Source organism: Aythya ferina (genome assembly GCF_964211825.1).
Source record: "Aythya ferina genome assembly, chromosome: 2".
Taxonomy (NCBI): Eukaryota; Metazoa; Chordata; class Aves; order Anseriformes; family Anatidae; genus Aythya; species Aythya ferina.
In genome coordinates this window covers 57,331,076-57,345,893 of record NC_140297.1, presented here as the reverse complement: position 1 = coordinate 57,345,893, position 14,818 = coordinate 57,331,076, and the positions used below count along the sequence as shown (strand labels likewise).

Sequence of the window (14,818 nt, the reverse complement as noted above, 5' to 3'; positions counted from 1 at the left end):
AAAATAGTTTACAACCAAAGAACTTAACAATATTTTGAGGACTCAAAAATTATTATTATTATTATTATTATTAATAATAATAATAATAATAATAATAATAAAAAAACGCTAATTACACTAATTTGTTAGATCATGTTCTATTAATTCCATGACAAAATGGGGAAAAAGACTTGTCATATCATGTTTGGATTGAAACTTTCTTCCATGATTTACACACCAAAATATGAATTTATAACCAAATCACTTCACTCACTGAGGTTTATGAAACTGTGTCATAAAAATGCCATTAATAAGCAAACAGGGAAAGCACTACTGATCCCAGATGCCAGCAACAGTGCAGATATCCAGGTCAGACTTCAATGTCTTCTCATTCCCTTTTTTTGCCAGATGAGCCTTCACTTCTCTCCATTGCAAATTACAGGAGGACTAACAGTTTTATAAGTAATGGCAGAAGGCAGCACAAAAGCCAGGAACACAATATAAGCTAATATCAAACTTACATTACCTGAATATAAGGCTTATTTACTAGGACAAAAATAATCTGAGTCACAATTAATGACATGCTCTATTTGAGATACTGGTTTCCCTTTTGAGGATGCAACTACACTTCCATTTGTTTCATCAATACCAGAACGGTAACGTGATTCAAAATTTGTATTTGGATGAGTAAAGTTTAGCTCCAGTCACCCAGGAACAAGATCAATTTCAGGTTGTAATGGCTTTGGTGTCTCAGATAGATTAAATATCTTAAAGGAATACCAGGTTATTTTTGGTTTTATTTATCTGTGATGATAATGCAGAGAAATAGTTCCTTCATTTACGACCTGTGAGAAACGCAAATACTGAGGCTGAAAGTGTAGCCTGTAACAGGATGCAGTGTACACATCACTAAGGAAAACACAGTAAATGTCTGAGGTTTCCTGTAAGTGATGGAGAACAACAACGACTGGGAGAAGAAGGGATGTTGGTGTCACGTTAGCACAAAACAACAGTCACTTAAATACTTTTTTGTGTCTTCCATAAAAAATAAAGACTGAATTAAGTGTAATGAAAATCCCAGTAGGGATAGTAGGTCCATATCTAGCTATGCCTCTTAGGAAACCAAGGAAGTCTAATACAGCATAATTAGAATGCTAAACATTGAAGAAACTGACTTCTCAAGCCAATCCTAGATATGAACTATTACTATTTTTATCACTGCACCTCGTGTTCCCCTCAAACTGGTACAGGTAGACTAGAAGACCCCTTCTTCTTAAGGATGTGTGAAAAACTTTGTTTGAAAGAACAAAAATCTCTTTTTTTTTTGGTATAGGGTGACATTTAGTTTCAACAGATGAAGGCAAATCATGATGTCAGGAGTAACAAAGCCATGTAACTTGTGATAGCAGACAGACCATCTTTAATATTACCATCTTTCTAATCAGTATCTTGTAAAACTGATTAAATTTATGACATTAAGCTCCAAAAAAATCTGATGTATCTAAAAAATAACCCTTTTTTAAACTAATCAATTAAAACCCCAAGAAAGGACTGTAGCCTCACAGAGTCCACCACATTTTGATTCACAGCCTTTTACAGAGTGATAAAAGCTTCAAAGATGTTCTCTTCATTAATGTAAGGCTGGTTTGAGCTTCCTTCACCTCACTCTGCAGGGCAGAAAATTCACTGAGAAATGGGTAGTCCCTCAGCATGACAGGGCATAAAATTCATTGCTCCACAGGAGAGGAGCAGATGAAGATTCAGTAACTTACTTGTCAACTGTACTTATCAGTACAAATGAAAATATTTGACTTTTTCAACTTAAGAGAACTGTCCCTTACAGCATACATTTAGCTCTCACAATCAAGTTTAAGAGAATAAAAACATCACTAGCCAGACAGCTCTCCATCCCTCCATCTGGCAAGTCTCTCATATCCTGAAATTAATGCCATATTTGTATCTTTCATCATACTACTTAATTTCACATACTCAAATGCTCCGTGGAACAAGACACTCCCCAGACTAGCACACAGGCTGCTGGCCAGCACAGTGGGTAAGCCTCAGATTAATCATCTGTCAACAGGGGCAATGCTCGGCAAATGGTGACAACCACGTGCCCTTTCTACACTTTCTACACGGAATAATAGCTCTCAAGTCTGGTCATGTACAGCAGACTGCAAAATCAGAGCATGAAAATTACTGCTTTGCTTCCCTTAAGTTCTAATGAAACTCTATCTTAAAAAAAAATAATCTATTTTCTTCAGTATATTCAGTCTGAATGACTCAGTGTGGGAAGAGAGAGCAGGTGGATGATTATATCTTTTATTTGTTTATGAAGAAACTTCTTTTCTCTACAGATAGATGTCCCAGTTCCAGATCAAACACACTTTTCCCACTTTAGAATGAGAAAAAGTACCATAGAATCACAGAATGGGTTGGGTTGGAAGGGACCTTGAAGATCACCTTGTTCCAAGCTCCCTGCCATGGGCAGGGACACCTCCCACCAGACGAGGTTGCCCAAAGCCCCATCCAGCCTGGCCTTGAACACCTCCAGGGATGGGGCAGCCACAGTTTCTCTGGGCAACCTGTGCCAGTGCCTCACCACCCTCATAGTGAAGAATTTATTCCAAGTATCTAATCTAAACCCTCTTTTAGTTTAAAGCCATTCCCCCTTGTTCTGTCACTATAGTCCCTGACAAAGAGTCCCTCTCCAGCCTTCCTGTAGCCCCCTTTAGGAACTGTCAGGCCACTCTAAGGCCTCCCTGGGGCCTTCTCTTCTCCAGGCTGAACAACCCCAGTTCCTTCAGCCTCTCTTCACAGGAGAGGTGCTCCAGCTCTCCGATCAGTCTCATGGCTCTCCTCTGGACTCATTCCAAAAAAGAAAAAGATGTACTTATTCAGAGCTGACAAAAAGACAATATACATAAAGCATCTCAGGGGAAGTGACGTGGCTTTAATAATCTGTATCACGTTATTATTTGTCTGTTTTAACTTCAGTGCTTTTAACTAGGAGTTAGGCACTTGCAGCTTCCCCTCCCCTGGAGGGCAATGTATCAAGATGGTAATGTATCATGACCCCAACAAATGCTCTATTAAAACAGCACAATGACTCTCAAATGGAAAACACATTTCTGCCCGTGAAATCTCAGTTTTAAATATAACTCCCTTTTTTTTTTTTTTTTTTTTAAATTCACTTCTAGAAACAAATGGCCTGGCAGGGATCCAGTGCCACTCTCTGCCTTGCAAACACCCAAACCCCTTCGGCACATCGAGGCTGGTGTAAAGGCCGGGTGAGCCAGTGGTGTGGAGGCATGCAGCTGTGATGACAAACCCACCACCCAGGAGGCACCCGACTTACTGAGGTTCCACTTGAGGCCGGTGGTGGTGACACTGTCACAGGGGTTCCCAACAGGGATGAGGCCGCACCAGGTGCCTTCCAGTCCCGTGTCCACTCGTAGCTCGTGCTTGCCCTGCAATGCAGAAAGGCCCGAGGTCAGTGCAGAGTAACACGCTTACACAGAGTAACAACAGCCAAGTGAAGTTAAGACACATTTTTTTTTTTTTTTTGGACACCTAAGGGAAATTCAACTTGTATCCATCATTATGGCACATATGAAAAGTGGCAGCTATTAATGACAACAGGTTTGTGGCCAAGCTTTTGCAAAGTACTCAAAGACCCCAGGTGAACATCTTCCAGATATCAGCATATAAACAGTCCCAGTGAAGAGCAGATAGTAAAAATCTTCCACAGAATGAAGAGAAAAAGCTAGATTTCAGAGTCCTGGCAGTTTTTATTTCAAGAAACTAATTTGTTTATTATGACTAGCTACAATAGCAGATGAAAAAAAAGTGACAAGATCAGTGGAAAAATCATCCTCTGGTCTTTTCTGCATAGGTAATTCATTCTTTCAAACAAACATGAGCTTCATCTGGAGGAAGGTTAAGATTTATTAGAAATATGGGTTTCTTTGGGGTTTTATTCTCTTGTGGATCCACAGGCAAGTTAAATCCTTGAGCATGTCTTTTGTACACAAATTCTTCATTGCTACAAATAAAATCAGATCTGCCTATTTTTTAATCTACCAAAATAAAAAAAAAAAAAACAACTCTGAACCCCAATGCATTATTCAGTGAGTATGTTACTAAGCAAGAAACCAAGGTCTTATAACAAAGGAAAAAAGAAACAGTTGAAGGATAAATTTCATAAATGTCCAAACCAGCAAAAATACTTTCTCACAGATTTTGATTTGGGTAATGCACTTAAACTTTTTTCTTTGTGTCCTGTCTGCCCTCTCATAGTCTCCTTCCAAATGCCTCTGCAAATATAAAGTCACTAGTTAGAAAGTCAAGACTGGAGGCAAAGTATCTTATTACCGAGATGCTGATATCTGAGGTGTTTGACAGATTCTCCTGTTAATGCCAAATGCATTATGAAGAAACAACTTCAATACATGTCATGCTCTCAGTTAACAAATGAACCTTGGAAAAGCTGTCAATTAGGGAGTATTGGATTGCATAGCTTACACCTGTTTGATTGTTTGCAGGGCAACATGAAAACCAATCCAGTATCATCTATCTTCTCAGGGTGTCCAGCTTCATGTGGTGATGAGCCATGTATTCCTATAGTGGTTGTGAATGCTTGCCTGCCAAATTCAGAGGTGTAACAAATTCAGGCTTGATAACCTTTTAGCTGTGCAATCTGCCATGCTACTTCTTTCTTGCTGTATGGAGAGAGGAGGAACAGGAGAGGAGAAGTACGAGTGGAAGCTCTCTCATGAGGCAATCACAGATATTGTCTATAATGATGCCGCCGATGAAGGAGAGAACAAAGGAGTGGGACTGTCTGTTCTTGATGAATGTACATATTGCTGCTGCTCAGGGTTATCTGAGGAGAAAACTCACTGCATTCATCTATTAAAAAGAGAGGTAAAAGTAACTGGCCCAACAGAGAACCTAATCAAGCTCTGTATTACTCAAACTGTGCCTACCTATTATTAACTTTGCATTTTTCATTTTCTGACATTTTGGCCTAGCTTACTGAATTGAATCCGTACCTATAAGAAATTTATGTAGAAATCTGTCTTTCTGTTCTCAAGAAATAAATCTTTAAAACAGAAGATGCCATTATCAGAGGCTTGCCAATATCCATGACTGTATTAAGAGTCTTTCAATATTTGATACTTCCCTAAAATGCCATTTCACGTTTCCTCATGATTATGTGAGAATCTTGACTTTCTTCCCTAATAAGGCCAGTTTCTAGCCCTCAACAGTAATAGTAATTTCAAACTAGGAGTCTAAAGGGCTAAATCCAAGCCAGTAGGTAGGCAGGAATTAAAATATTAAAATGAAGATTATTTTTGTAAAAAAAAAACCCTCTCAGCTGTTAAGCCAGACTCATGGCTTGGGGATTGGTTTACTGTTATTACGCAAGACAGATTTTAAGACCTTTATTTATTTAAAATAAATCAGCAAAGGACCTTATTATTATTGGGGAAAGTGGGGACAGAAAACGGAAATGATCATTGGGAAAAAACAGACAAACAAAACAAATGAACTTCTAATTTTTGCCAAAAAAGATTAGCAGCTAATGCATTTGTCCAGAAAGGCTCTAAAGTCAAAGCACAGCAAGTCTGCCACACAGGAAATTAGGTGCCCAAGCTTATCCCGGAGTTTGCAAGTACAGATCTTTAAACCACAGAAGATGGAACTGTTATTTGCAGGAGAAAAGGAGGTTCAGAACTTGTAATTTGCAAATACAAGTATTAATTTGTTCTATTTAAATCTCTGTGATTAAAGGAACAATTATATACTGGGACTTAAAATATAAAACTTTGTTCAGTTTCTGCAGAACTCAAAGTTCCAAAATTAGGATTAAAGAAGAAAACCAAAGTTTGACTAAATAAATCCCTTGCCCTGCTCAAGTGTTTTGTCTCTGCAGGAGGTAACTGAAATATTTTCACATTTTAACTTAAGAATCAAATATTACCATGTTTGAATGTTACTGGTGATAAAATAATGGCAAATAATACAGCTGCATTGATTTTTATCTTATTAAGTCAGTTTTGAAAAACATTGATCAATCGTCATTATTGATTTTTTTCTTCATTTTGTCTGTCATGCCAGGAAATAAAATCAATTTCTAAGTTCAGCAATAAGAAGAAAATGTCAGAAGATATTTTTAAGAATGCTTCATCCATATAGGTGTCTTCTTATAACAGAAGACATCAGGATCAAAACCTTCTGTTTTGATCCTGATGTCTTCTGTTATAAGAAAGCATTTAAATAGTAGTGGTTAAACACCCCCTCACTCCAACACTTGTTGCTGTGGAAAGACTTAACACCATTGTAGTTGTTCTCTGTCACATCTCATAAGCCAAATGAATAGAAGCCTGATTGCAAACAACTCATATACCTAACGCTACCATATCTGAGACTGTAACACACTAAAATCCTTAGTCAAAAGCTTGCAAGCTCAAAAGCATGTGAACAATATCAAGAAAAATGCTGATAGATGCTATGCGTGCTCAGGTAGCCTGCTGGCACTTCATGAAAGCATAAAGAAAATGACTTATCCAAGTGCTTTCAAGTCCAAACATATTGCAATAAATGTATACAATAAAATAGATGCCAAGCAAGAAAACACAATGAAAGAGAGAGATAATGGGAGCTGATCTCAGTAGTGCATTCTGGAGGGATCTAAAGGGGAAAAACCTGGAACCTGGCAGGTTAGAGCTGGACACAGAAGAGAGACATCAAGCCAGTTAATAAGACGCTGAGGATCAGTAAGGAGTCAACATTAAATTAAAAAAAAAAAAGGGAAGGAAGAAAAGAAGGAAGGAAGGAAGGAAGGAAGGAAGGAAGGAAGGAAGGAAGGAAGGAAGGAAGGAAGGAAGGAAGGAAGGAAGGAAGGAAGGGAGGGAGGGAGGGAGGGAGGGAGGGAGGGAGGAGAGAAAAAGGAAGAAAAAAGAAGAAAAGAAAAGAAAAGAAAAGAAAAGAAAAGAAAAGAAAAGAAAAGAAAAGAAAAGAAAAGAAAAGAAAAGAAAAGAAAAGAAAAGAAAAGAAAAGAAAAGAAAAGAAAAGAAAAGAAAAGAAAGAAAAGAAAAGAAAAGAAAAGAAAAGAAAAGAAAAGAAAAGAAAAGAAAAGAAAAGAAAAGAAAAGAAAAGAAAAGAAAAGAAAAGAAAAGAAAAGAAAAGAAAAGAAAAGAAAAGAAAAGAAAAGAAAAGAAAAGAAAGAAGAGAAAAGAAAGGAAAAGAAAAGAGAGAAGAGAAGAGAAGAGAAGAGAAGAGAAGAGAAGAGAAGAGAAGAGAAGAGAAGAGAAGAGAAGAGAAGAGAAGAGAAGAGAAGAGAAGAGAAGAGAAGAGAAGAGAAGAGAAGAGAAGAGAAGAGGAAGGAAGGAAGGAAGGAAGGAAGGAAGGAAGGAAGGAAGGAAGGAAGGAAGGAAGGAAGGAAGGAAGGAAGGAAGGAAGGAAGGAAGGAAGGAAGGAAAGAAAAGATTTTAATAAACAGATCTTGGAAACTGCTGAAGGACTAGGAGAGGTGAAGTGTAATGAGGAAGGAAAAGGAACCAGTCACACGATTAGAGGACAAAACAACCTTACTCCAATTTTCAGGCTGCCCTGGTAGTTTGTCCAGTAGAAATAAATCTACTGAATAACTTAACTCATAAAAGTCATAAGTGGTGTATTTTCACCTGTGCATACTGTGACATCTGGAGCAATGGAGAAACAAGATTTCTTGAGATCTGACCAACTGGTCTAAGGTACCTCTTGCACTGACTAGATCTTGTTTTCTGTAATCTTTCAATAAAATGCCTTTTTATACCGTCTTTCTTTCAATGATTACTCTATAGATGGCAGCACATGCTTGAAAACAACAACAACAACAGCAAAAACCTAAATACAGATGTCATAGTGTTACCTAGGGAAAAGGCAAAAACCACAATCTGTTTTAGTATATAAACATCTGGGTGCAGAAAAAAAAAAGTTATTGGATAAAATAATCAAATGGGTGGAAATTAACACCATCACCAAGGACTGCAGCAGATTGGAGGAGGAAAGAATCAAGGACGAAACCAAGCTGAGAACATTTATGTTTAAAATCAAATACCATGACTGGCAATAAAAGAAAAATAAAGTTTCAGAAATATTTCTACTAATCATTAGTTGTGCAGGTGCTTGCCTTAACAATAATGAAAGTTTTTAGGTTGAGATTCTGGGCATGATAAATACAGCTAAGTTTCCCAAACGGATGTATTTAAGAAGAGAAGATTTTATTGTAACCCTAACACAGTGCCAAGTTGCATGCTATTCCCAGCACATTATCTGAGCGAACAAAACTTTTTGTTACTGTTGAAATAGAAGTATCCTCAGCTCCAGCGAAAACTCAGGTGTCTAAAAGCTCTTGTGTATCATATCAACGGCTGCTTAAATGAATCAAAAACCCAACAAATTTATTGTACTTTGAAACAATATTTAAACATTCTGGACCCGATCCTGCTGACACTTCCTATCGTACGTGGGTAGCGCTCCTGTACTGAAAAGGATGGACATTTACAATAGAGAGCCCCATTAATCCTACCCTTCAAGAGGAGCACTTCATAAAATGACAATTCTACAGTGAATAAAATCCCAGGCAGTACAGAGAGAATAAATTATAATCATTAATAGACCCAATTAATGAACACATCTGCTACAAACTAATTTATGACAAGGGTGTAGAAAGAAATCCCTGTGGAGGTAAGTGCCACTAAAATGAATAGATTTACTGTACCCCGAGGTTATACATTTAAGAGGTTGCAACTGTATATCTAATGTACAAATTATCCACAAAGAGCAAATGATCCCACACTTTTACACATTCACACACGTTCTCTGAAGACCTAGTAAAAACCTCCTGAGAGCAAACTTCTCATGTAATCCAAAGATGACATGTTTTAATCGAACACATGAGGTGCATCCTCTGTTTGCCCATTACCTGTTGCAGCAGGAGTAAGTAAAACAACTCTCTACTTTCTATCTTCCGCAGTCTAGCTTACATGACTGACAAGAAAACAGCAATCACAGGTGCAAAAATGCAGAAATATATTTCTCTGGAGACGGTAAGCTGTTAAGACTGTCAGCAGCATAGACACTGCTAACACACACACAAATGAAGGGATGAAAACACTTTATCAAGCAAATAAGATATCTGGAAATACAGAAGTTACATTAAAAGGGAGTTTTGGTGGTTTCATTTCTCTTCACAGATGTAACTTAAAGACTGAGAAACGCCATAAATGCTTGTTCCTGTTCAACTCTGAATGCAATTGCAAAGGAATACTCATTCTGTTGAAACTTGTGTTGAAAAAACAGGTGGAATTCTACATTTTTTTCAGTCTGCCATAAACCAATGCAAAGCACACCACAAATGCTGAGTGAAACTGATAATCGAGAACGGTCTGGACGTTCTTTACATTCAAACAAGGCTTACACTGGCCAAGTCTGACATTTTATCCTTGAGCTTGTGAATTTGATGCTTTATCCTCAGCAGGCCCATCATTACAGATTTAATTAGCATTTTTAGTGATGCCTTGAAAAAAAATCAGAACCATTTTCCTTATACCCATTTATGAGCGTACAGAGTATAATAGATTGCAGATAAGAGGAAAAAGTAGACAAGCTGCTGAAGATTTCATATTGTCTGTATAATTATTATGCAATGTTGCAGTTAAATTGTCAGTCTAGAGGGGCCTTTGCTAAGGAAGGGCACTAATATTCTGTAATTCCTAAGTGGTGAAAATTACAGCATGATCTTTCTCACTATCCACTAGTTTATTGTACCTTTAGTGTCACTGCTCATTCTATTCAGATAATCTCTTCTACCTAGGCTACATTCTCTAATGCCAAGGAAAATAAGAGAAGTGTGGGAGTTAATTTAAAACACAGGACAGTGTTTACCTAATTTGTGGCAAAAAAACTATTTCTTCTCCATAGCACTGAATTACCAAGTACTGCTGGAAGGCACTTTTATGCTACGTAAAATACACAGGATTTTTATGTGAGTACATAGTTCTACTTCATGATCAAGAAAAATGATCAGTAGGCTACTAGCCACTATCACTAGTTTCTTCCACTCCTCAATCTACATCCATGGGATGCTCATTTTTTTAAATTTTTATTTTTTAACATGTTGTAAGATCCTGCAAATCACGAATCCATAAATCCTCTTTTATATCACCATTTTTTTTAGTAGAACTTATTTCATACTGGGGGTCTTCACATTAGGATTAACAGATTCATAAAGGCCTGTTCTTTGTAATTTCTTCCTTGGTGCAAACAAACTACTGGGCAGAGTTCTTTGCATGGAGCAGGAAAACTTCACAAATTCTCTCTTTTCTCTGATTTCTCTCTGTTACTGTCACACTTATCTACAAAAGAAAGAGGCTTGAAGTAGCAAAGCAGGAACTTTTGAGACACAATTCTCAGCACTCCCAGAGATCAAGAGATCTCTGTGCTACAGGAGGGAATTGTTGTTATTATAAAGATATGCATTAACCCAGGATAAGAAACCATACCTATTCTTAGTAGATGAGGGAATAGTTTCTGCCTTATACCAGCAGGTTTTGAAGAAGAGTTATACCCCAGACCTTGTGCTTGGAATTACTGCTTCTCTCTACACCTGTGAAATTCAAGAACCTGGTTTTCAGGTCAGGAAGAACAAATATAATTAAAAACTCTTCAAGCTGGCCTTTCCTACTTTTTCCCCCCCCTTTTTTTTACACCTTCACCCTATTTTCAGTAGTAGTCAGATGAATATTATTGTCTACACACAAATCCATTTTTTTTTCTTGGAATAGGTGGTGGGGAGACAGAATACTGTACTATCCTGAACTCTGCTTTCTTCCTTTCTGAGTTGCACTTGTGTGAGAAAGTCTATTTGTGCAGCCTTTTAATAATGGATAGAGCTTCAGTTTCCTTGCATTTCAGTGGGGACTGCACCCACATCATCAGTGACAAATCTGATCTTCAGAATACAGGGGAATATTCACAAGTACACTGAAATCATTCAAAGTAGGCCATCCTGAGTCCTAAATCTTTGACAGTGATATCTTACCATAAACCTGGTATCTTTTCTCACATGACTTTGAAACTCTGAAAACTGAATGCATCCTTCCAGCACCCCATTTGTCATCAGAGCTATAATTCTAAGAGAGCATCCCAGAAGAGTTATACTGCTATATTTAAAATACTACCAAAGGAGGAAAAAAATGTGCTGTGTAGCAGATAACAAAAGAACAAAATCCCATGTGACATTTATCTTCTGCCTCCCTTGGACCTATGTGGACGACCTCTTGCATCCCCCAAATGAGTGTTCAAAATTATCAACATGCTGACAGCACACTCTGCTTCAGCATGACATCCCTTCTTATTTACTGTTTGGGAATGAAATAGAATTTGCACCCATGAAACAGGGGACCACTATAAAACAAGTAATGCTATAGCAAATACAAAGTAATATAATGCAAGAAGGAAAATCTTGACATAAAAACAGAAAATAAGGGTCAAAAGAATGGCACATCACTGTAAAAACAATGCACAGCTCACCTTGACAAATACACAGAGGCTAGAACAAGTAATACTGTGAATTTAGGCCATTTGACTCACATACATTGCATTTTCCAGACATAAAAATTTTCAGTCCATTTCACACAACAGCAAGTCAGAAAACATCTTCTAGAAAAGGGGCTGAACCCTCATATAAAACAGAAGTTTAGCTAGGTCAAATCTACTTGCAGCCTGCATTATCAAGATAGAAGAATCTAATTAGGATCTTTTGTGACAAATGTATCAAAAAAAAACAAAAAACAAAAAACAAAACACAAAAAAACAACACAACATAAAGGCAAACTAAAGAGAAAACATCTGGCCAAATCCTCGAAAAAAATCAAAAGGCTAAGCAATTAATTTCAAGCTACTTAAAGTACTACTAAACCTCAGGAGAACTACAAATTGATGCCTCTTGTTAAATAATACATAATCAAGGATTGTTTGTGGAATTGGGTGCTTTACTCTTGAATACTAGTTTTCCTTTTATTCGAATCTTCCCTGGTTATATCTTGCTCTTGAAAAGCACTGATGTAATTTCATTGCTGCTTCTGTTCCAAGAAGTGAAACACCTTTGATCTAGTAGTAGGAGAAAATTACATTCATACCATCTAAGATTTCAGAATGAAAACTCTATTGCTTGCCCTACACTGTTACCAGAAGCAACACAATAGAAGTTTGCAGAACCAAAAAAACTTCTCTGCTAATAGAAAATGCATTGTCTTCCAGCAAATCTCTAAGGCCTACCCATGGTACGAAAAAGAATTTGAAGGTGTATTTTTGCCCAGTTTTAAAAGAACTAGCTAGTGACCTGGGAACTTGGGGTTGGGAGAGGGCAGTGAAATTTCCAACAGCAGATACTTAGTATTCTCTGAGGACTAGGTCTCTGTATTTCCACATGTTGATTTTGGATCCTGTAACACTGTAAGCTCACCTCCTCAATTTAAATTATCAACTGTGTAAATGAATGAAATACATTATATGCAGGTGTATTCATTTTCACAGTTTCATTGTATGCTTATCAACATTTTAGCCAAATTTCATCAGGGGTATATATGGATTGAGAATTACTGTATTTAGCTGAACAAACAGTCATCTTCATTATATAAAAAGAACAATGTGTGGCTGTGTATGAATGCATTGGTCTGTCCATTTGTCTACGTCTATGTCAACGTCAGGGAAAAAAAGTCTGACCTTGAATAGCAAGCCAAACTCCTTTTATTTAACAATAATGTTTCATCTTTCTAAAATAAGTGCATGTGCACCCTCCACTATTCCCCACAGAATAAGCCACAGAGTTCATTTATTTTCATCACTTCTTATCGAGATGAAGTGGTCCAGCTTTCCAATACCACAGACTTGTATTTGTATCAGCAGATGTTTCAGCAAAGTCCTCCCGTGGCTGCTGGCTTGGGCTGTGCCCCTGGCTGGTGCCAGCACCTCCGAGTGCCTGGTCCAGCCCTACAGCCAGCAGCAGACTTTTCACCAGTGCTTCCTTCCCCCTGCCCCCCAGCTTCACTGTGGAGGTGGCAGTGAAAACATAGGCCATAGAACTCTTTATATAGAGTTGCAAATCTTTTTATTTTTTATTTTTTAAATTTTAAGCAGATACTGTATTCCTTTGTATTTCCCCACTCCCCAAATCTGGAAACTCTGAAACATGACATACAGACAGGAAAGGTAAGAAAAAAATATACAGGACTTTTTATTCAGCACTGAAACAGGCTACTAAATGTTTCAACAGGAAACTTTTACCTATCCATGAAGAAGATATATGTGCAGAGCACTACTTAGTTCAAAGTGATCTGAAAGTGTCTGATGAGAAAGTAAGTTTTGAAATACAACTTTTCTCCTCAAAACACAAGATCCCAATGTTTTTGTTCTGTTTTGATGAATAGGCATCTAAATCAGAACTAATCTTTGTGAGGACTTCACAAAATAACAGCACCAGAAAAAGTTTCTTTAAAGTTTCTTCTGAATAATCATTTCAGACAAGTACAAGTTTAAAACTATATGGAATTTATTGCAATCTTGACCTGAGCCACTAAGTTCCAACACAGGCATCTTTGAAAAGAAATAAATTATAATTTAAATGTGTAACTTGAGACATTGAAACAAGCAGCAATTAATATTTCTGGCTTAAAATAAGAAACCAGTGTGTGGACACTTAGGCATGCACAGGGGATTTGCAGAGGGACCCCTTCCAGAACGAGGGCAAACAGATCACTGCTACTCTACAGCTCTTCTTGCAAATGAGAAGCTCAGGGCAGGATGCTCTTCAGAAAGGCTTTTCTGATAGTGCACTTCATTTCTTCCCTCATCTCCAACAGCTCTGCTCTGCTCCACTTAGTGAAGTATGAATTTACTTCTCAACAACCAGGGCTTGAGACAAAGTGCAGAGCAAAGCCTATGATGGGCTGCTGGAAAGACAAAATCATTTCAACCTCCAGATGAAAAGCAACAGTGTTGATGGCTGTTTTTAGGCAGGTTTTAGGAAAAGGCCCTGACTCTTCCTGACAGACTACCGGAGCTGGAGGCGCCCCTACACAGGTTCATGGGCTGCTGCTGGCTGCATCACGGTAATGTGAGGAGAGCTGGGGCCACGAAACCACCAGCAGCGTTTGCACTGCAGTGCCCAACCCCTCCTGTCACAGGCTCAACTGATTCTGCACTAGCACTGGGCACTTTCTCACATGAAACAGAAATTGAACCCCTACAATACTGATACATGACAGGAACTGACATCGACAGGCAGCTGACAATCTCTACAGGAGTTTACAGCCTTTCAGTGGATGGCTCTCTTGTTAACAACAGGCCGCCGTTAATAGCCAACAATCCCCACGTGGCCCGTTAGGAGGACTGTATGTATAATTAGCCCCATTTGTTCTAGCTACAGAGCCGAACGTGGTGGCAGGATGAAACCAGATTAACAGCTCAATGTATTAACAGCATCTCTGGAGACAAAGCATCCATTTGGTGTTTTAATTTATTTATTTCAGATTTTAGGCAGAAACTAAATGGAAGGTGAATAAAGACTTGCAGACTTTGGTCAAAAGTATGTTGATCAGCCATTATGGCCAAGAAATACTATGCATAACAGATAAAAAAGAAATCCCCTCAAGATATATAGAGAAATATGCCCTGTTTCATCAGAGAACAAAAGAGGCATTGCAGATTTCTTTTGGAAGAGAATGGTAGAAGACCTCTTCCTAATCTGGTACACTCTAATGAAACACTAGTTCACAATAACATTAAT

General features: G+C 37.9%; 1 protein-coding gene across 8 annotated transcripts in view; it reads right to left on the bottom strand.

The window, feature by feature from the left end:
• The window catches only part of TPK1 (thiamin pyrophosphokinase 1), a 308,925-nt gene that overhangs the window by 62,747 nt on the left and 231,360 nt on the right, over positions 1-14,818 (bottom strand). For all 8 annotated transcript variants that reach the window (XM_084507747.1, XM_084507750.1, XM_084507749.1 and 5 more), the window contains one exon: positions 3,338-3,449. In XM_084507747.1, the coding sequence (XP_084363873.1) occupies positions 3,338-3,449 (112 nt within the window). The remainder of the gene's footprint in view (positions 1-3,337; positions 3,450-14,818) is intronic.